General features: G+C 42.9%; 1 protein-coding gene across 3 annotated transcripts in view; it reads right to left on the bottom strand.

The window, feature by feature from the left end:
* The window catches only part of LOC143219222 (ras-related and estrogen-regulated growth inhibitor), a 92,239-nt gene that overhangs the window by 51,476 nt on the left and 16,752 nt on the right, over positions 1-24,011 (bottom strand). For all 3 annotated transcript variants that reach the window (XM_076445175.1, XM_076445174.1, XM_076445176.1), the window contains exon 4: positions 11,980-12,056. In XM_076445175.1, coding sequence (XP_076301290.1) covers positions 11,980-12,056 — 77 coding nt within the window. The remainder of the gene's footprint in view (positions 1-11,979; positions 12,057-24,011) is intronic.

Here is a 24,011-nt window from a genome sequence, read left to right as displayed (position 1 = left end):
TTTTACCGTTTCGTTGCTACCGGGTCTTCTGCAAAAATCCGTTCCCCCCTTTCCGAGAGCGAAAAATGCCAGGTATCATCACAAAATAGAAAATTCTCCAAGACAATATCGAAATGTCACCACATTCTTAGGTTCAGACCACTTAGAAACTACTCTACAACGTAGAGAGACATTCTTAGTGGCAAGAATAGAGGTGACTCGCTGCGGATCGTCGGCTAATAAAAAGGATAATTGTCGGTTATCGTCCACTGACATTTCGAGCTGACAGAGATAATGACGCTCTTGAAGAATTTACTTGAAGTTACGTTCAGTGTGTTGTAAGTTTCGTTTGTCAGGGCGATTCGGAGTGCAATGAACGGCGAGTAAAAGTTCCGTACACGGATTGTCCATTGGGAGTGGCGACCTTTTAATCGGACGAGTTTTTGAAGACGACAGTACTATGGAACATAGTGCGCGACGCTGGGTGAAATCTTGAACACAACGGTGCAACGTAGAAATGGCAAGCGATAGACAGACATTTAAAATTTCGCTTGATTTGTACAGGACGAAGAGGTACGATTACAGGCATAATGAATCGAAGATTAAGGGGAATTTATTTCTAAAAGCTTGAATAAATGCATTCTTGTTATTTTCGTGAAGGAACGATAGAATGTTGATGAAAAATCTGCACGAAACGCAGGCTGGTTACCGTCTTTTCGCTACGAGAAAGTAAAGAATGCGTTGGTCGCTCGATATTCAAATAAAAAAGGAGTAAACGCGGAACGCAATGAGAAACGCAAATTGAATGAGCCGAGTAATCAAGAGCAGCCAGAGAAACCATGTTCTACATTCATTTCCACGCTGTCCCGTGCAATCCATCTTCCCTGTCCCAGAAGAGAAGAGTGCATTAGAGGCTCGTGCCGAATCCCAAAGTGCGATTTCTGGTTCCACGGGAATGCAACGAGGAGGAATGCGCCCAACCAACGCAACGTCTGCGTAAGAACAGGATCTACGGATATCGATATCGATGTGGATCAGTGTGGCATTGGTGCGCTGGGTAGCCAGCTACGGGCATAGTACAGGCCAGAGATCGTTAAACCCGCTATCCGACAGCCGATACTTTAACTCCTTTGCGACGATATATCGCGACCCGCTATAAAATACCATTGTAAACGGTACACCCGTGGCCTAATCTCGCCACTGCCTCGTATTTCCCTTTTGTATACGGGCTCATTAACCGATCGCTCGTGTGTGCACGTGCTGGGATTTTGTCAGGTGCCGTTTCCGTGTTACCCCGTCCACTATAGTTCACTCGTTCAGGGAGGAGATCGAAACGCTGTTACAAACTATCAGGTCGTGAGGAAAGTAATTTCGTTTTTCCTGTAGTGATTAGGGCTGTTACTTTCCTTCGAAGATCGAAGACTTTCAAGCTTCGAACCATCGATTTCAGAAACTCCGAAGGTGATGAGGAGACTGCGGATCTTTATGCAAGATAGAAATATTTTGCAACAATTGTAGGCAGCAGGAGTTAAATAAAAAGCCACTTCATCCCTTAACAGATCTTTTACATTGAGAACAACGTGGCAACATTCTTAGATTTTTCGAATCTTTCACTGTTTTTAACAAAATTTTGATGATCTCGGCGCACCGGTTCGATCAATTGTTATTTACACACTATTTGCAAATTATCACAATATCTTTTTTCGACGTTTCGATCTTACTTTAGATTTAGATCATTTTCAAGAAAATTATAAGAGAATTGCGTCTGTAAATTAATAATTGATATTATGTTTCATACTGTGTGAATTTAAAACAAGAAGAACAACTGTTACCTACTTGCTTAGTGCAATAGAAAATAATTTTTCATAATGTTAACTTTAACGTAGCCACCTGTTGATGCTGGGACAGTATACATGGTAATGAGGTAACATGAAGATATTTGGAAACGAACATAACGTATTATCGATCGATCAGTTGGTGATCGATATTTGGCGGTAAATTGAAAACAACCTTCGTCATTATAACCTTCCTTTCACTGCTATTATACCACATTGAATATGGTATTTCTCAATTAACATTCAAGTTTGCTTTAACTATTTTACATACAGCTGTGTGTATGTGGAAGTTGATGCAAATTACGAAGCTACATAAGGAATTATTTGATTATTAATTTACAGACGCAATTCTCATAATTCTCTTGAAAATGATCTAAAGTAAGATCGAAACGTCGAGAAAAGATATTGTGATAATTTCCAAATAGTGTGTAAATAACAATCATCAAAATTTTGTTAGCAACAATCTACGATCAACACAAAGAAACATTTTTCACTGTTTTATTGTATATTTTACCCAGTCAATGTAGCATATACAAGCTGGGATTCAAAGATTCAGAATCTTCCTATTGGGTCTAATATTTACGCTTATTAACGATGGTTAGTTATCAGAATTGCGTCGTCTTAAATACATATTCATAATTGAAAAGTTAGCTGATTGAAAGGTGAAAGAGCGTACGAACGCGTTGCGAGGACGACTCGCTGTGCACAATAAATGCCGTATATAAATGAGAGAATTAAAGATCGTCTCTAAACGGCGTATTAGAACGGCCACTCGAATTTCCACGGGTGTCGGATGGCCGGCGCGAATGATCAGTTGCATAATCGTCCGATAACGATCATTCGATTCGACGATCGGATAGAGGCGACGACCAATCAATCGATCCAGCGAGAGCAACCGAGCGAGGACCGTCCGCTGGATCGCGTACATACAAATCGGTGGCACGACTGGCTTCCTGTATCGCGTTATTTATTGAATCTATGCACTTAACGGTGCACGGGTCCCGGCGTGTCTGGCTGCAGCACCGTGGAGACGGTCTCCCGACGCGCGCGCGCGGCCATTGTTTATACTCGCGAGCTGCGTCTTGTGCAGCAACGCCGTATGGTGCATGTTCCAGCCATTGAAATGGCGTTCCACGAATCTGTGAAACGCACGGCATGGGACCGGATCGACTCGATACAAATAGAATCGCGTTAACCGACGCGACGTTTGCGCACATCGTGTGAATACCTTTTATCCCCGAGGATTGTTGCAACTAAATCGACGCGCGGCGAAGATACTCCGTTGCAAATTGTTTCGCGCTCCATCGTTGCCACGCTTCTATTGCACTCTTGCTGCTCCATTCATTTTTCCGCGCTTCGACAATCCGCATCAGTGATCTTCTTCGTGAACTTTAAATGAATTAAATATTCAATCGTTTTGGTCAGGAAAAAGAACGGAGAAAACAAACATACAATCGGAGACAACTTCCCGGTACCGTTAATAGATGATTGTTTAAGACCAACTTAGAGACGAAAAATATTTTACGAAATTAGACCTTAAAAACGGATTCCACCACGTTAAAGTCGCCGAATACTCGGTAAAATATACATCGTTCATTACACCCTTAGGTGAATACGAGTATCTCAAAATGCCATTTGGACTAACCAATGCACCTCGTATTTTTCAAAGATTTTTAAACGAAATCTTTAGTGATTTACTTAGACAGAATAAATTATTGCTTTATATTTGGACGATCTTTTGGTGGCCACGGAAACGGCTGACGAACATTTGGATATTTTGCGAGAAAGTTTAATTTACGATTTAGGCTAGATAAATGCTCACACATTCTTTTATCGTCAAATAGCTTATTTGGGATACTCCATATCCGAAAATGGTATCGCGCCAGCAAAGGAAAATATCGAATCGGTAGTCGATTATCCAGCGCCGAGAAATATCAAAGAAGTGCAGCGGTTTGTAGGCCTAGCAAGTTATTTACGGCGATTTATAAAAGATTTTTCACTTATATCGCCGAGACCCTTGTATGATTTGCTACGGAAAAATGCAACATTTTGTTTTGGGGCAGAACAAAGCCAAGCGTTTGTGACGTTGAAGCAACGTTTAACAAACGATCCCATTTTGGCAATTTACTTTCCAAAATTAGATACAGAACTCCATTGCGACGCTAATAGCAGTGGATTTTGGGGCAATTTTGCTACAAAAACAAACAAATAAAGTCTTCCGACCAGTTTTTTATTTTAGTAAAAGAATTAAATTTAGAGGGACACCAAGTGTCACGTGCACCATTTACAGGAGTTGTTGGCCCCGATCAAATGAAATTTTGGATTAGGTCGGGAAGCGAAAAGGGGAACGATACCCAGTAGAAAATAAGTTTTTAATTGTGTTATTGCGTTTTATGTTTGCGTTAGCTAAGTTTGAATTGTATTATTGTGTTATATTTTCGTCAGCTATGTATTGAATTGTATTATTGCGTTATATTTGCGTCAGCTTTGTATTGTTTAGTCGTTATAAAGTTGTTATTTTCTTGTTTATGTGTCATCTCGCTGGTCGTCGTTATGAGCAGACGATCGATTTGTTATTAACGACCGACGTTCGTTTGAATTTGTATTTAGAATCAGTTTGGAATAAGATACGAAACCGTTAAAAGCTCCTATAAATCTTTAATAAAATTCTGTCGGTGAACCTGTCAAGCACCGTTCGAATAGTTTGTCGATAACCTGCAGGAAAGCCTGAAGAGGCTGAACTCCTTGCACTCGGAGCTGTTTTAACACTCGAAAATGAAACATTTCTTCCTAGCTAGAATATCTCCATTCCCTATGATTTTTGAAATTTTATGGATATGAAATTCGTATAATACCTCGCGTTACCTCGTACAATACCTAAATCTTATGTATTGGCGGATCTTATTATTATTCCTGCTTCCCACAATCAATACAGTGATTAGATACCGACATATTTGATAACGTGAGCAATATTTTGTGTAATGATACAGCAGTTTTTAGTGGCGCCTCAGAGTGAACATTAATCGCTTAGGGCAGCGAACGGCTCAATTATCGTGGAGCGCGAGCGAGCGAGCGAAATTGGCGTTCATGAATGAATGATCGAAATCCGTTGAATGGGTCCGCGGAATATGGGGCCACGGTGGACTGAAAAGAGCGAGCCGGCAAGTTTGTTAAAAATCCTCTTGATCTCCGTTGTCCACTAATCCGAAACGCCCGGTATAACCGTCCCGGTCCACGGTTCGCAGCCTTTTAAGCGACAGGTGCAAACATTCGGTAGGGGTGGAGAGGGGCGTCGCAAAAAAGGAAGCCAGTAATTGTAAGCCCCGGGTAGAAAAACCAGTTTGCTAAAAACAACCTGGGCTCGATCGTGTCTTGTTGCGGGGCTACCGAATAAGACGGGACGAGTCAGTGTACCGTGAGTACGAGGACCGCGTATAAGGAATACGGTTGGATTCCTTTTCGAGACGAGAGAATGTATGTAGGCCCGCGTGCATACAGGTGCGCGTGTTAGTCGCCGCGGACCGATGCTGTTACTTTTTCTTCCTCTTGTCTCTTTCTTCTTTGCGTTGCTCTTTACTGCTTCTTCCTTTCTCTCTCTCTCTCTCTATCTCTCTCTCGTTCCGTTTAATCAGCTGGAACGAATCTCGGTACTTAACCGATTCACGAAAAATCAGACTAAAAAGGGACACGCGGAGTTGGTAATTTGCGCGGGGGATGTTCACCATATACATACTCTCCCTGCGAAGGATAAAGAACGTAATGGTTATTTGATTAGTTCTTGGTACGTTTGAAAAAACGCAAGGATAATTGCCTTAGCAGCTACTGGAAGGACAAAAAGATTTCTGGCTTAATGGAATACACGTCTTCCTTACGGCTTGGTTCAGTCCTTCGGCGAATAAATTAAAGTTTCCATCTGCCAGGAAAATGAAATTATTCGGTGTGTTTTGTAAGTAACATTTCTCACCGATTTTTACCAATAGCTTATCAATTTATGTACTTGGGACTTTTTTATTGATCAAAATATAAAACAATGTAATATTATATGTACAAGTACGAAGAAGGAGAGGCCTATTCTGCTAAGAAAATCGAGTCTCAAAGTTCATCGAGCAGCAGCGCGTTAGTAATTACACGAAGTAGAAACGGTAGTCATGACACAGACACGTCAGCGGCGATTCGTACCGTAATACCACGTACGTTCGCTGAAACATCAAGCTCGATTCTCTCGAAAACTGTGACTCGCTGGAACAAAGTTTATTCTACGCTTTCCGTGTACGTAAGAGATCGGTAAAAATTCAGGTCTAAATAAATCGATAGACTTTATGAGGAAAATAAAAATGTTCTGCATTTATCGTGGAAAGCGGGAATAAAATAAACATTGATTTCACTCCTTAATGATTATTATTATTATTATTATATCCGCCCGAGGTCCTTTTATACAAATGTGTACAGTTTTGACAGTATAACTGATATAACAAAAAGAAGATATGACAAAAATCTTGACATAAAATCTTAACCTGTCTTAACTAAAATTTACATAAAAATGGACCGTGCGAAACTAAACAAATACAGGTACGATTAACATATAGTATTGCGCAATTTTGTTTTGAATGCCTGTAACGTGCCATTAAAAAAATCGATATCGTTATAAAATATGTTAGAGCAAGCAATAATGCGATTTAATGGATTTCTTATTCCATATGAGGATTTGGATTTCATTGTTTGAAATCCTGCTCTAGTTCTCAAAACACGTTCAGGTACGTAGAAATTGATTTGCCTAAGGAGTGCGGGACAATCTATATTGTTATTAATTAAATTGAAGATAAAGCTCTGGTCGGAAACTGTTCTACGATCGGATAATGTTTCAAGGTTGGCTGTGTTTAATATTATTGAGTAATTATGATCAAAGAATGACATTGGGTTGTTTGTCTTATATGCACAAAACCTGAGGAATTTATGCTGCACTCTCTCTAACATAATTATATTAAAAAACAACATTACAGTTTTACATTTCCGCCCAGCCAATTTCTTCATAAGTACATACGTAAAGATCTGCCGGGAAAGGATATAAATCGTGTGGCATGGGAAGAGATTCTGGAATAGAAGAAACGTGTGTTGATGTTGCAACAACTTCGAGCGCGACTTTAATGTAGTTGCAACTCGGAAGATGATGCGGATAAAAAAGAGGTGGCTAATGAACGAGAGTGAACAAGTGCGAGAAGAGAAGAGAATTCGACGGTGGGGTCCACAACACACAGCGAAAGCCGATCAATCGTGGCGCAAGAAAGCGTCAAAGACATTCCACGGGTCTGTTCTCGGCAGCGTTAAAGGTCGTCGACACCCGAAAGTGTGCAAGCCCCGAAAAAGGAACACTGGGATTATGGAGGACGCGTCTCGGGAACGGAGTCGACAACGTCAGCGGCGCGGCGGCGGCGGCGGCGGCGTCGCTCATTTGAACCAGCCTGACCTTACTTAACCCAAATCTCCTCGGAATCGGCCAGTTTCAGGCCGATCGTCCCGACCTGACCTTCCTTAACCCGATTCTTCTAAAATACGGTTACGAACCGCACGCGAACGTCGAAGCGGAAATCCTACGACACGGCCCGTTAGCCGCGCGTATTTGAATTGAATAACGATCGCCTTTAAATTCGTATCTAGGCGACTGTGACTGCACGCGCGACCGCCGGCACATGGATACACAGACAGGAAAAGAGAGAGAGAAAAGATTATAGAGAACGAGAGAGAGAGAGACAACGAGGATCGTGGCTGAGGCCGCGTTCACGGATCGCTGTGTTCACCTGTCGCAGGTAGAGCGGAATCCTCATTGAGATTCCGCCGTGGTCTTTTTCTATTACCGTCCCGGCGGCCATTGTTCTACCCGTCGTAAATTATTGCCAACGGTTGCTGGTCGAATTGCTCAAAAACTGTGTGTAAATCACCCGGTATTAGAAGGTCGTCGGGACGATTGTTCCACCGCCGTTTTCTAACATGCATTTATAGTTACATGTATTTGTATTTGGATTTTTCTGATTTTATAATTGTCAGGGTTTGCATTTTCTGATTGTATTGATTATATCCGCCTGCAGCGGATCCCTAGTTTTGTGAATCGTCACGTGTTACTGTTTCACAGTGAACATCCAACATCCAACAAAAAATGTGTTTACGATACATCAAGGAAATGGTTTGTCCAGGAGCTCTATCTGTATGTTAAGTTAAAGTACACACCCAGCTGCATATGAGTCGCCATTATAATTTAGCTAATAAAATCGGTCAAATGTTGTTTGAAATTCATGAGAATCGACATCGCGTAGACATGAAATTCAACTGGTAATGTACATTTAAATTGGACAGTTGAATGTTTGAACTGTATGTTAAAGTTATCCTCACAGGTTCCGATGACGATTATTCGCTGGGTAGAAAATTGTTTTGCAAACAAATATCATCGCCGACGTGCATACATTTTGCAACACGAAGGAACAAGCGTAAATATCGCTGCAAGGTTTGTTTGTAAATATTCCAAGTTTGAATCATCGCCAGATTTTTAAGCATACGTTTTGTGTTATCAGCAGAGTATGAAAAAAATTCGGAAGGCGGTGAACCAATTTGGCAGCTGCTGCTTATTTCGACGTGTTTTATTTATTTATAGTTTATTTTAACGTGGTCGCATGAACAGCGAGGTCATTGGCGACCACATTATTTTGACATTGGGATGAGAGACAGCAACACAAATTTACAGCCGTTCATGTGTCTCTGTGGTTGTAATTCTTCCTGGAATGCCGCATATGTCACATATTTTCACTGTCGAGATATTGCCATTTAAAGTTTCGATCACTAATTCTGAACGTAGGCCATCGGTTAAATTCCATTATTTTAGTGAGCCCTTCGAATTTGTTTTCACGACTTTTTTTCTGGTAAATACGCGCGTAAATCCTATGCTATACAGCTCGATTAATGCATAAACTCGAATTTTCTGAAATTGTCACATGCGGTGTTTTTCCATACAAGTACAGATATATCGACGGATCTAAAGAGAAGAGGAGGACGTTCCTGATGAATTCGATAGTTGTTCCTCTCGAAAATCAGCCGAACGATCGGCAGCCGATTGCGAAACGCGTCTCGTCGTCGAATACCCGGCGAGCAAATGATTCATCGTGACTTTCACAATGAACATCGGTCTAACGCCTGCCTCGAGGAGAAGAAGAAGAAGAAGAAGAAGAAGGAGAAGGAGACGAAGAATACGACGAAGAAGAAAAAAGGAGCGTCTCCCGGTGTTCGCGTCCCCGAGCCCATAAACTGAAATAGTCGTGTTTACAGCCGTCCGAGGCAGATAAATATAAAAGGCGGTACACAGCGGCGAGCGCGCTTCTACGCGCGAGGAAAAAATGCAAAAGGAAACACTTGAGAAGAAACGCAGAAAGAGAGCCAAAGAGACAGAAAGGCGACGAACGAGGAAGAAAGAGAGAAAGAAAGAGCAAGAGACGCGCGTTCGACGCACGCCCTCCGGGAGCCTCGATACGTTTCTAACGGCAAGAATTATGCCGGGCAGAGAGTACATAAGGGAACCGGCTAGAATGCGGATTTTGTTGGTCGCGTTGTCCCTGACACTGATCGCTAAAGATGTCCATCCGCGGCGCTGCGTCTCGCCGTCGCGTCGATCGGAGACTTCGATGCGCGCACCAGACGCATCCTTCTTTTTCCGCGACGCGTTCGAACCTCTCTCTCTTGTTTTATTGCCGCACGCGATGATTGACTCGGAACAATTGCCAGGGTCGAGGACCCTTTCCGGCTTTCTGGTCTGTTTGCCGCTCGAAAGTGCGCCGCGAGGGCAACCAGCCTCTTCTCCGACACGTCAATACAGTAATTGGTCCGAAGATCCTACAGCCACGTTCAAGCTGTATTTTTAAGATTCCGATGGAATTATTAAGTAGAAATCAATACGAAGATTCACAACGATACAAAGTGGTTTACCCGAAGTAATTGAGTTCGTGTTCATTTCACTCTTATCGAGTGGTTAAATGCGAATCATTTGTGTAAAGAGTTTTAATAAAATTCGAGTCACGACAAACTTTCGTTTCTACAATCTGCACAACACGGATCCGATTCTTCACGTTCCATCTGGCAGGAATCGCGGAGCGTAAGGATTCTCATTATTCCGCGCCGAATGTTTGCGATACACGGCGGAAGTTATTTACGAGCGGGTCGAATAGCATTCCAGAGCTGAAAGACGAAAACGAAAGTTCCACGAAAACAGTCTCTCCCATGGGAGGGATCAATAACCAAAAAATCACCAGGCCGAGGACCAGGTGGGCAGAGAAGAGGGGGGTACGCACGCTTGTTATTTTCCCTGTACGGCTGACGTGTGACAGACGTGGCCCTTAAGGGCCCCCATCGACTGCCTCGGGGCCCGTTGCAGAAGAAGATATATTTAGACCCCTTTGATGGGTCTCTCGCGTTCCCCAGGAACATGCTGAACAGTGGGACGATATTGTAAAATACTGAGCATTTCGCAAAAATCTGTTGTTTCTGCATCCCATATTTTATCAAATCACTGTCTAAATCTTTCAAAATTTCAGCAGGAGAACAGTTTTTCAAAACATGCTCTATTCAGAAAATATGTAACTCGGGTAACTTTGATTATTTTCACTTGAAAAAGCCACACATGTATCCGAAATACTGGCGAATGTGTGTGCAAAATGCTAATTGCAAAAGGTTCAATAATTTTTTCGGGAACAAATTCGAAAATCTGTGGAAAACCCGCCTCGAAAACCATGTCTCATTGATCGCGAGTCCGTCGCGCTATGGCGGCGCACGCACCGGCGAAATTCGCGTGGAAAGTGGAAGAGAGGATTTGCGAGGTGCCTGGCGTGGCAGCGTGAAACAGAAACAGAAATCGAAGCCGACGATCCCGTTGCAAGCGTGGATAATTTACAGCCGGTACGGAACGCTCGCGACTAGGTATAACTCACGCGGGCAAATCAGTCTGTCAAATAAACGTACGGCCGTAAATGTACATTTTCACCGAGCGGCGCCGTGCCGGCCGTGTCCGAGTGAGATTTTAACGGCAATCTGTGTCATGTATCCATCAATAATCCGGGATCATTAGGTGGCGAGCTTCCCGCGGAAAAACCCCGCGATAATCAACGAGCAACGCGTTGCTGCACCGCGGCGAAGTTCTCTCCTCGTTTCGAGCGCTGTCACGACCGAATGAAAGCCTTCAATCTCTTCGACACCGCGGGATAATTCATTGATACACCTAACATTTTAGTTTTCACACTTGGCGTCCTCGCGGGAGAAAAAGATCTTGGAAAAATCTTACAGCATCCGGGCTGTATATGGACGCGGTGTACACAGTACTTTCATAAATGCTGCACTTTCGTTCCGAACTTGAATTCTATTAAAAGAAAACGAAATTTTAATGGATCATTTCAATCAAATTCGATAGTTCCAGCGTTAAAATTGACGAATCTACTGGAGAAAAGCTTAATACTGCCCTTAATTTTATATGTTTATACATTAGTGATATATAATAAAAAAAAGCATGTAACATCACAGTGAAAAGAAGCAGTAACGCTGCTATATAGGCAAGAGTACCGAGTATCTTCGTGACGACACAGAACATTACTGTTTCGAGCGACAACTGCACTCGTCACGCGCGCACACGCACACACACACAGCCAGGAGGTTAAACATCCGTGCTAATTCCTGGTCGTGAAAGAAGAGCCACGGTCCACCGAATCCGGAGACAGTCGCCAAGAAGACGAGATTCCGTTTTGGTCGGTCGCGCTCAAGCGAACTCGCCACCCCGCGAGTCGCTTTCGCAGGAAAGAAAGTCAATAAGAGCAGAGTCTGGCGTTAGGAGATCTGCCTGACCGTTTCCCATTACCATAATCTCGTTTCGGCCGAGTGAAATTAGTCTGGCGCTCGAACGAGACAAGAAACACGAGGGGACACGCGGACACGAAATTCAGAAAACCAAACGAACACGGTAGCGCACGGTTAAATTTCCATAAAACCTGCACGGTTAACACGGGTGCCGCGCTGTTCTCCTAACAGTCTCGGGTGTTTCTGCTGGCGAATATTGAAGACAACTGGCTTCGGAACCGATGTAAATTTAACCGTGCGCTACAGCGAACGAGGAGAACGTCCGAAGAATCAGGGAAGAACTTACCTCGCACCTGGAAGTGTCCAGTATCTCGACCTCGGTATTAACGTTATCGATGGTAACACTGTGCCGGTACAGGAAATCTGTAACAGAGTAGAATGAGATTATACTGACGCCTTGATGAACGATAGCCGAGAGAGCATTCCTGAATCGCTATCGCCGCGGACGGTCTACAGGGCTAGCGAAAGGAGCCCGCAAGAGGGAAGACGTACGAGCTCGCTCGGCAAGGATAATGAAATCGATCCGTCAGTCCTCTTCGAGGATCGGGAGAGATCTCGCCGGCCGGTGGACGAGTAATCGTTGGATCTAGCCTAGCGTCCTTGGTCCGGCAGCCGATCCAACCGACGATAACTGAAACTGAATACCGCGGATCCCGCGAGATCGATCTAAGAGCAAACCCAGGCTAATATTAATGTCGACGCGACGGTGAAACGGCCTGCGTCGCTTAAAATCCCTGTTAATTCTTGAAATCATTCTTTCACGATGGTTCTTCTCGCCTTTTTAGTTTCGGGATCGCTACTTTCCGGCGCGGCGCGGCGCGGCACCGAGAGACCGACCGCCACTTCCTTCTCGCAGGCTCTCGACGTTGCCCCCACAGTGATTTACGCCCGCCATTTGTCCGCTGTCTTCGGTCGCCGGGATACACGCGAAACGACCACGGACCCGCGACAACAACCATGGAAATTGAAATTCCCGATCCGGGCGAAAGCTACTTTGATTGCTTCAAACTTGAAATAGCCGACGATTTTTCTTCGTTTTCCTCGATTCTTCGAGCCTCAGCCGAACCTATTTTTACACCGAAAATATCTCCGTTTGTTTTTACCAACATGTACATACAAGAAAACGATTCAGGCAGAAAATGTTTGCTTCAATGGGGCTATTACACATATTCTGACTACGGAGAAGTTTTTTTTCTCTAGCTCATATATTCCGATATTTCAAGGTCATCGTCGTTTTTTTCTTTAATGGATGTATAATATGTCTGTTGACCTTCGAATGACCTTCGAAGGAGTTATTCTTCAAAATCAATTCACGCTAATAAGAGAAGATTCGATCTGGGATTCAATGTTTTCCGATACATATAAGAGATTAGAAATTTCGTCGTATTGGAAAACACAGATTCTGTTTTGAGGTCCAGTTGTTTATCTATATATATTTATGTAGTCGCGTAAAATATTTTTGAAAGGAATATCGCGGTGGTAGACGATGTGGCCGCAGAGTTTCCCGCGAATAGAAAACGCGGCTAATGCGCGAAAGTCCCGGACCAGTTAGTAACGACAATTCCGATTTGACGCGGTGACGCCGGGCGTCGCGCCGCTCTGTCATTACGGCGCTGACTGACAATGACGTATAACTTTCGCCAATAGAATAACTACGCGACTACAGAGCCCTTAGGGAGTTGCAAAAAACCTGTTCGCGAAAATGTATTCCGATTAAACCTAACTATCAATTTATTAACACGTACTGCAATGAACAAAAAAGAATATGTTACCATCTTACAATTAGAGAAACAGCTAAAATGTTTGAGCATAATTTAAAAAATCAATTACCATTGATAATATGTAATCATAAGATTGGGAAATTGGCTGGGCGAAATATAAAACGGTGAAAAAATTTAAGAATATTGTTACGATTATATTATGCGGATCTTTGTGCAAAAATAAAACATGTTTGTGTTGTTTGCGAGACACAGGAGCGAAATAAAATATTTGTTCATCTTTTAATTCTCGGTTTAAACTGACACTAATACACACTGATGTTCTGAAATCTTTTTAACATGTCCGCTGCTTTAAATTGTACAGTTTAGTTGTGCTGTATCCAATGTGAAAAATCTATCAAGAATTATTTTCATTTAGCATGACAAAATAGAATCCGGGTCGATCCGAGCCGCAGCACGGTAGCCCGCTGGGAAAAATGTGGGGGAGAGAGTATGAGCAATAAATAGACGATAAATAAACACATAAACACCTCGTCGAAGGCGTCGAACGCCGTAGAAACAAGCAAATAAGGATGCTCGTTATATTAGCGAGCCGTTACGCTCGAGAAAGTTTTATTATCGGACAATACCGATGGGGAAGCGATTTGAGCAACCGTTGCGCCGAGGAAATTTATTACGTTCCCGCAGAAAAATCGTGTCTCGGGATAAGAAGCGGGTGGGGAACCCAGGAACGAAAGAATTTCAGCGAGCGAGAGAGACAGGCCGAGCAGCAGCGTTTTCAACGATACTGTATGTACGGTACAAGGGCCACGGGCATTCTTTGAAGGCCTCGCTACTCGCTACCGATCCCGACTGGGATAAAACGATCGGCTGAACAATTTTCTACGAACCGACGAGCTTTCGCACCTCTTTTCACCCGTTTACTTCCATCGTATCAATATAATATTCATTGTAAAACTTTCTTTGAACATTCTTTGAACGCTCATAAATAATATAAAGGAGGTATTTTTCGCGATCGCACTATTTTGAAAGAATGGTAATTATTTTTCTCGGCGCACAGGTTCGATCAATTTCTACACTAAATGAATATAGCTTGAGGGGCATGAAACGTTATAGTCCGGGTTCGAACCAAATAACGCTTCCGATTCGGGTTTGAATCAGCAAAGATGCCAAATGCTATTTTATTGGAGGAAAACAAAGGTGGAGTGTTTCGTCCCCATTCATTTAGTGTAGAAATTGATCGAACCTGTGCACCGAGAAAAATAATTACCATTCGCTCATAAATAATATCAAACTTTTACTTTTACGTCGATTTTTATCAAATAAATAGCTTCGCGCTCGCTTACGTAAGCACTGGTAAAGAAATAATTGTTTAAGCGGTGTGGAGGAAGTAAATATAAATCTCTTATTGTATAATGGCGATTGTAGACAGGTTTCACTTCCATTACAGTCTTGTGGGATCAATGAAACATGTAGCAGGACGAAAGTTATATTTCCATCAACGTAAAAGGACGTGAAATATGATCCACGGAGCAATATAATATCGGCAAAAATATTGACCATTTACGGAGAGTACGTGTTCGTCCATAGTTCGTTCGTACACGGTACATTCCGTAAAAAATGATAGCCACACATCAATTGAATTATAATTGTACAGCGAGAAAGATTGTACTTCCTTGAAATGCGCCCTGCATATTTAAGCAATTGAAAAGTTTGATCGTACTGATATATTTTTAGCATAACGAGTTCGCGTTAGTCAGCGAAGAAAATTCTTTTCTCGATCCAGTTTTTCTAGATCGGTACGTGGAGGAGGTGTTCAATATACGAATGATGCCGATTTTTCGAGCAGCGTGTATCGATAACAAGCATGATCGACGTGTCAAAGCCCCGCGAAGTGCCCCGCCCTTGTGCATTGCTGGTTTAATTCTTCACACCCCTCTGCACGGTCGCTGGACACCGATCTTATCCAGCCGATCGAGCCAAACGAATGCAAAGACGTCATTACGTGTACACGGCCGCGACGCGACGGTACGGCCGGGTATTAATTAATTTCGAACGGAAATTGCGGATAATCGCTGGCGAATACGTATAACCAGGAAGCAGATAATCGGCCGCGTTGCGGCAATCGCGGCAGGGATAATTGCTTAATCGACCCTTTCGAGAGGTTGACGTTGGTGTCAACGCCGTTGCTGCCAGCCAATGCTCCGTAACGATCGATGAAAAACTAGAACAAACCGCGACCGATCGTGAATGTTCACTTAGGCGCGTCCATTGCGACAATTATTTTCTGCTCCATATAGACCGCGGTCGTTGGATCACTGCGAACCCGGCCAGGAAGCATTTGCATACGGTTTGAATCGAAAATTCATGATGCCAGGAGGAAAATGACCATCGGCATCGGTTGTCGAGGAAGAACGTCATTAATGTTGTTATTCAGCCAAACGGTTTCCTTATCGGACCCATTTTTCAGAGTAACCAGAGACGACGATGAAATACATCCGGAAATCATGTTGCTATTTGACCTCTTGCTATCTTCAATCTTTATCCTTCGCGTAATTGGCATCGATTGGCCATTGATGGTTTTAATTTCGTTTATTACGAAGAAAGTGCAAATGAGAAGGTGTAGGAGAAATAGAACGATCCGCACAGTGAATGAACATTGAAATGAATATTGTGTGTCATATCGAAGATCTTTCCAGTTTCTAAATTGACTGTTAATTGCGCATTGTTATTCGGACAAGATCGAGCTCAGGTTTGCCAAGAAGGCCAACACGTGGAACTACAACATATCTGTGTATAAGATCCGAGCGATCCTCGTGGAGAGAAGGTTGAAGAGCTGCAGAGACACGTTAGAGAATTGGAAGATCGATCGCTTGCGACACCTAATGGAGCAGATAGCAGCATTCCGTATCTGATTCCCTTTCATACAGGCGCATTATTCCCATCGGTTTCCAATCAATCACAGGAAAGGTTTATCTCAAATCGCCGTTGAACTGCAGAGGGAGCCCCGGCTTTCCTACAATTGATTGCCGTTCCCGAAGAACAACAATCTTCGGCGAGGTAGAAAGTAATGGTCAATCAGGGGTACCGGGGCTTGCAAATTAAATTTGATTTCTCGAAGCCGGGAGGAATGAGGTCGATGATCTATGGCAGTGAATAGGTAATGACGACCGGTCCGAGGATGGAAGATGATTGCCAGGCCTATCTACCTTACGTAGCCGCAGTGTTTGCAACGTTTTGCTGGGCACCGAATATAATCGATATATCCCCACACGTCTTTCCCCCGTGGCACACCAGCCAGGCAGTTTCTGATTGTTTCGATTTTCGATTAACAATGCAAATCTCTTTCACCGGGCCTCGTTGCGTGGAATAATTCCAGACAATGATTTAGAAAGCGAGCGTTTTCCCTCGCCCCGTGTCCCGTGTCCCGTGCCGTACATTGTCGATCGTTTCGTGGATGGGAACGTTTTGTCCGCGGTCCACGAGAAACACAGCCAACAGATTAGATCGTGCATCCCGATCGCTCGATAGATCACTCCGCGGATCGATGGATCACGTACCACCGTTACACAGACGGATTTCAAAAGACTACCTACCTCCCCCCCCCGACGCGCCCCTCGATCCATCATGCTCCTCTCCATTGTGAAAATGAGAATCTCCTGAACTTTAACTTTTTTCAGGTTCCGATTATCTCTGCGATTATTAATTATTATTTATCCGTACTCTGTTTGCCGTGCAAAGAGAGTCGCATGATTGTCCGTCCAATAAAGTGTCGTCCCATTATTCTTGTTATTATTTATCCCATCCGTTCGACTCTTGAAACCATACCCACCCGATCTAACTGTACCTAACGATCAACACCCACCATTTCGACAGGATTGACACGAAGCCAACCATCACCGGCCGGTTAGTATCACGATAACTTAACTTCATTACGCGTACCGGGGCCCACCAGGGAATTACTCTTCGTTATACGCGACGATATCTCCCACAACGCGGACGGATAATGTTTCCGGAAAAGTCTGCTCGGCGAATAAAGCTCCAGTTACACCTTTCGTCGAGACGGGACGTTTCTTTCCGCAATTTGCGCGTGGACGCGACGATCTAACGGCACGCAACGAGATAACGAAATAGTAAGATTGTTTCTCGAAACTTCAGCTAACTCACGTTTAATTAATGCATCTTTCTTTTCATCTCTGTATGAAAAAGCTACCGACTGGGACACACCTGCCCGTGCGTCGCGATTTTTCCGCTCGCGGATATCCGCGAGCCGCGGCGTCATAGCTTATGCATCCGCGAGCGTGCACGGCAATTATTATGGCAAGGTAGCCTGCATGAGTTATGGGAGAGATCTGCATTCTGTGGGCCCTCCCCATAGGCTCTATTTCATATCGAGTGTTTAAATCTCCGCCCTCTTCGTAGACCGGCACTGCACGGCATTCTTTCTCTCTCTCTCTCTCTCTTTCTCTATCTCCCTCTATCTCTTTCTCTCCCTCTCGGAGTATTTCTGTAACCGCTAGAATGCCCTCGAGATCTCATCGTATCTGCAGCGAGGCGCCATGATTAAGATTTTTTCCGTGAACCCTTGAATTAGAGCCTGACTATCGGTACCACGACCATTTTCCCCGTATTTCTCCTCCTTCCTATGCTATTCTCTCTCTCTCGCTATCCCGTGCTATTCTCTTGCTGCACGCACTCTACCATTTTTGCGGAACGATCCCGAAAGCGGGAACGCTCAACAGCCACTGGCTTCGCCGTGTGTTCAATTTTTCATCGTTACTACAATACTTTGTTCTCATTGTTGCGATTCAATGTGGAATAAACGGGGTTTTCTCTGTGGATTGAATAATCTCTCGGTTTATCCTGCGGTATGTTCACTATTGTAGGAACTGTAGTGTCAGCTGCAGTCAAATGTTCCAGCGCATTCTGTTCGCGAAACTTCTGTTATGCAACCCCTTCTGGAAATTGCGTACGTCAATACCTGGTAATTAATTGGTCACGTAACTATGACCTTCTAAAACTGTCCACTGTCCTCATTCCTCATTAATCCTGTTTGGTTCCTGTAAGCCCGGAAAAACACCGATAAGCCTCGATAAAACTTATGCACTGCCCCCCCAATGATCTAGATATACTCTAATGAACGTCCCTGGTCTTCTGACGAGCACAATGTTGTTCCAGTTTTTAATATTACAATAAGATTGTCTGTATTCTTTAAGGGGGAACTGTACCCTACTGAAGTAACTAGAAAGGAACTAGAATCTTACTAGAAAAATGGGTCGAAACATGGGTTTGAGCATATTTTGAGCTGGGTGAGGACTCATTCTGTAGAGGAAGGTTAAATACAGACCGCTCTTCTCATGATTTAACGAGATTATGTTTATATCTAATAATGTGAGTGCCCAAAGTAGAGAAAAAATCTAGAAAAATAACCGCAGATTTCAATGTATTTTTCTGTCTCAAAGAGACTTTTTTGACTGATATGATGAGAAGAGCGACTCGTGATGAACCTTCCTCTATCAAATGAACCTTTGTGCAGCTCAAAATATGCTCGTATAAGGACAAAAAGTCGAGGCGCGTGATTTCATTCACATTAGCATAGGTTTCCCCATGAAGACAGAGGTCCTCTCTGATGTAGAGCCAGTCTAGAGCAAATTTTAGTTCAGTTCGTTTAGACGAGATGTCGCCTAATCAAGAAGACTGTCAATCAGTGCTGCGATATTGTGCAACATTTCACTGCTGCACTGCTATCAACGTGGAATCATAGCAAAACTGACACAGACGAGGTAGATATTCTCATCGGTGGCACTAATATTAGTGCGACCTGCCCTGTATAGCGGCATTCGCGACGAGCTGAATAGAATATGGAAATAGCAAGCAACTCCATCTCGTGTTCATTAGGCAGTTGCGTGTTTAACAATGTTACCAAACTTCTTTTTTGCACAGAGGTTTATAACATTGATAAATAGTTCCTTTCTAGTTACAATCCGAGGGTATAGTTCCCCCTTAAATTATAAAAAGCTCGACTGTTGTGTGAGAAAACAGGTTCAATTCGATGTGCGCAAAATGTCAAACAGATTACAAAGAATAAAAATATATCTGGGTCGAAAGAAATGTCTTGATTTTGGAATTACAATTGCTTCGATTTGTCGTCCTCCGTTTTCCGAAAATTCTGCTCGGTACAGGAAAAATACAATTCAATTATATCTTCTTTGTGAAAAATAGGAGATACTCAGGAAAACAACAAAGAAAAGTAAATTCATTTAAGGCACGCTCCTCTATAGAATTCATCGAAAGTACCTCCTCCTTCAAACTTCGCAAAGTAGAACACACCCTGAAAGCGCTCAAACATGAAACTCGCTGCGAGGAACATTCGTCGCGAAGCACGCCGATAAAAATGCATCTTTCGATCGTCTGTCGGTGAAAATCAGTATCGCTTGCATGCGAATTCGCGTTCGTTTTCGATTTTCCCTCGCGCGGCGGCCCAGCAATTATACATACACGTCCAGTTTTATCGCGAACGCGCTTTCGTAGCCGCCCAGAAAAAATCGCCCCGTCGCGCGTCGAACAGAACGCGTCAAAGATTGAGATGTAGCGGTTGGCCGTGTTCGAGTTGACCGGCTGCCAGATTTCTCTTCTCCTACCATCTGTTGCAACCATGTGAAACTCGGTTGCAGATAGGCTCTTCAAACAATGAGATAATTGTGCATCTACATATTGTCTTACCCAGCTGCAAATTGGCCCGGCTCTTATCGCGCTCTCCGTAAATTTGCTAAACGATAACCGAACAGATAACAAGTGTACGCGGTACGTTGTGCTTTCACGGAAACAAAGATTCTCCGGTTCTTTCCCTCGTTAGCGATCTCGATTCAACGCGAGAAACATGATAAATTATATTCCGAGTTCGCGGAAACATTTTATCCAATTTGTTCCACCGATGTTCACGGAATATGTTTTCCTTCGTTCGCAAAATTAGAATGAAAAATACAGCATAAAAATATTTGTGATTTTGTTACTTTTCCTTTCTCTGCGGGAGAGTAAACAGAAATGAAAGATTCTAATGGCAACCATAAATAGTCCTGGCTCGGCCGTAAACAGTCCTGCTACGAGAAATTATGTGGCATTCCATTGTCTCGGATTTTGTAAAATTGTTCGAAACAAGGAACACGAACGGAATAAATCATGCCATAACTTTGTCGAAATTTATAGTCGACGCTTTCGTAAAAATGATTGGTAGGTTTCCCGCGCGGTGTGATGGAATTTTTGTTCGTTTTATCAAGATCTGCAATGAGATTATCGCAACTTCTCTCCTATTAAATCGTGGGAATTTTTATTCCGTGTCTATTCATCACGAAACTCGATGGACATACGGGCTCTAAATAGAGGTGTTGCTTTAGCAACTCGTTGAAGTCTATAATTCACCGAGCGACCGATTAAAAAGTCCTCGGCTGTGCTTCCACAAGAACGATCCAGCAACTATCTATCTACAGTGTTATGCAAATCGGTTAGGTCTCGATAGGCAGTACTCCTTCGAGTTACAGACAATGGTTTTCTACCCCGTGGCCAATTCGACCCGTTGCATATTGATACAAGAGAAACAGAGTGTGACAGGAAGAAATAGCGGACAAGGGGGTCAGATGTAAAATAGTTAAAGGGGACAAGTAAATAAGCACGAGCAGGCCATTGGAAAAAATAGAGAAGACAGATAAGTGATAAAGCGCGAAAAACTCCGCCCCGGAAACACGGTACGCTTTCTAAATGAATTTTCTGTCGTGGAAACGGAGATGGAGGAATCCGTTCAGAGCTATTGATTATACGTTATATTAATCAGAAAATTCTATTCATTCAGATTCCGTGAAAGTTTTATCATAGCATGTACATATCTGAAAATTTTATACTTAATTGAATTACAGAGAAATTCACATGCCGCAAGGATATTTAACTATCTATTTTCTATGCGACTTCAATTTAGGCTGTCGAAGAATTCCGAACTTTTGCCATTATTTTTCCGCCTCGGACATACAGTTCCCAAGAAGCGGTAAGAACGTAGTAATTATGTATATGAAAACGGTACAGTAAAAAGAAAGGATTGCAACAGAGACAATTATTGCCAATAAATCTGTAATAAGCTGTTGCCTGAAAGCTTCCCGTAATAGGGGGATAAGAGAAAAAGTAATATCGATCGAAAATCGACGGGGAATTATCTTTTCGATCGTTGTTAGTTTCAGCCCGATATCACGGTCCGTAATATTCCCTCGATCCTCGATCCTCGATCGTCAGACGTATGTAGGCTCGTCGGTGCAGCTTTTTGCGTTGCTCTAGATCGGCTGATTGCTTTATTACCGGCGTTACTTTGTACTCTAGCCTAAGCCGAAGGAAGCGCCACTTTTTCTCACGTTAATGCACGGTCACGTTTTAACGATATAGAGCGTGTACCATCTCGACAAAACACCGATCGGCGACATTGCTTTTAGCCGAGAGCCACTTAATAGATGTAATTTTCTGCACGTAATTGGGAAAAAATTGTTCGAAGTGATAGATAATTTCCTCATTAACGTTCCCCTCTCGTTTATTTCGATTTTATGCAGAAACAGAAATAGCTGTTCCATGAAAGTGCCGTCGGATGATGAAATGTACTTCGAGTTTGCTTATAAAACCGTTGTTCGTTTATTCATTTTACGTGTTTTACTTGTGCCTTTCTCGCTTCCGAATATATTTCGTTCATTTCATTTATATGTACAAAGTGCGGTCTATTCTGGTACGTAATCTAATATCGGACGACAAAATAATTCGATCCAGCATAACTCTATGGATCAAGAGACATTGCCCTACCGAGAAACATATAACATTAATATATTTATGTAAAAGTGCTTTTTAATTTATACATTATAGTGTGCCATATGTATTTATTGCCGCATACTCCAGCAAAGGAAAAAGAGATGAAGCATGAGTTATGTTCTGGAAGAGAGCGCGAATCTTGAAAATCTGGTCGCTATCCAGAAGTCCCAGGTTGCATAGCTTAAGGGAGGAACCGAGAACTCGCAGTAAGGAGTCTAAGATAATCGCAGCGAGCAGTCCGCATTCCGAGAATTCGATACTCCGCGGGGAAGAAGTTGTTCGACGGTTTCTCGAGCCCATTCTCGCGATCGTTCAATTTGTACCCGTGGACCGCAACGATTACTTTTCGAACCGGACCTGTTGTTTCGAGAGAGCTTGGCGTAGGAAAACGGGCTCACGTAATCCCGTGATTCTTCGAACCCGACCGGACGCGTTCAAGCTCGGTCGTTACCGATATGATACCGATCTCTGAGTAAATTAAGCCGATATTAACGGCGACAGAACGTAAAACCAGCGCGCCCCCTCGTTGCAAACGTGTGTGCTCGGTTGCCTACGCCATAACAAGGGAAGTTCAGGGAACCCGGAAGCTCGGAAAATTATGAAACCTTCCGAGCAAGTAGAGTATCGTATAACTCAACAATAGACTCCGGGTTTTATGCGTTCAGAGGAAAAATAACCGGAACAAATTTGAAACGGTATACTCGCATGAATATTCGAACGCCCCTTAAACCAGAATCACACTTCTTAAAAATTCGATTAGGAACATTTATCGCGTTTCACATTCGATTTTACCTGTCAGATGTGAATATTTTAAATGTATAACATATTTTAAATAAGCAGGTAATTTTGCTTGTAAATGAAAAACACAAGTTGTTACAAATAATGGAAATGATATCATTCTGTGAATAATATGAAAAATCTTTGCATTGCAGCTGTCATCCAGAAATTGAAATAGTAACGGAAAAATAATGCGAGTGGAATGAGTCCTGGTTAATTCAAAACAGTATCAGCAATAGTTTTTAGCGAATATCTCGAAAACTAAAAGCGCCCCCCGATATGTGAAAAGGGAAAAGTTGTTAAAAGTGTCGAAATCTATAACATATTTAAATTTCATAAAAATCGGGGAGGAGTGCCTCTTTCTAATCAGTTGTTTTTCACCGTTGTCTCGAGCACCGGCGCGGCGCGGCGCCACAGTGGGACGACTTATGTAAAATCCCCCCGACATGGACGAAAAATTCAAACTTCTTTTTCCCAGTAAGAGAGCTCATAGGATTGTTTCCTAGGCTTTTGGAACAAGTAAAATGTGGGGACATTCCAGGACATGTCAGTGATAACGCTATATTTCCGGCATATGTATCAGAAATCGACAGCTCAAGACTTGAATTTTCATGAAACCGTATCTTTCTAATGAATTTTTCCTAATAGTTTCCATCTTTTGGTAATGTTGTTGTATAATTTTTTCCTACTTACGAGGTGTATTTGAGCTGAGAAAAATATGGATGAAATAAAAAATGGCTGTCCTACTGTTTAACACTTGACGTTTAGTAACGTTGTGGGCAGTTAGCGTACATTTTGTCGCGTTACAAAAAAGTTCCGATTTGTTCCGAAAAATAGACTTTACAAGTGTTTACAGTTGGTATTTAGTGAGAGAAATACGCAAAAATCATTCCGGACTTCGTCCGATTCTTCCCAGCAATAATGTTTGAACAAGTGGTTTCTAGGGTCAAACTCCAGCAAAACGCAGTATTTGTTGACCATGTATTTC

This window comes from Lasioglossum baleicum, unplaced genomic scaffold (assembly GCF_051020765.1).
Source record: "Lasioglossum baleicum unplaced genomic scaffold, iyLasBale1 scaffold0021, whole genome shotgun sequence".
Classification (NCBI taxonomy): domain Eukaryota; kingdom Metazoa; phylum Arthropoda; class Insecta; order Hymenoptera; family Halictidae; genus Lasioglossum; species Lasioglossum baleicum.
The sequence above is the reverse complement of the archived record's forward strand: the minus strand, read 5'-3'. Positions and strand labels throughout refer to the sequence as shown.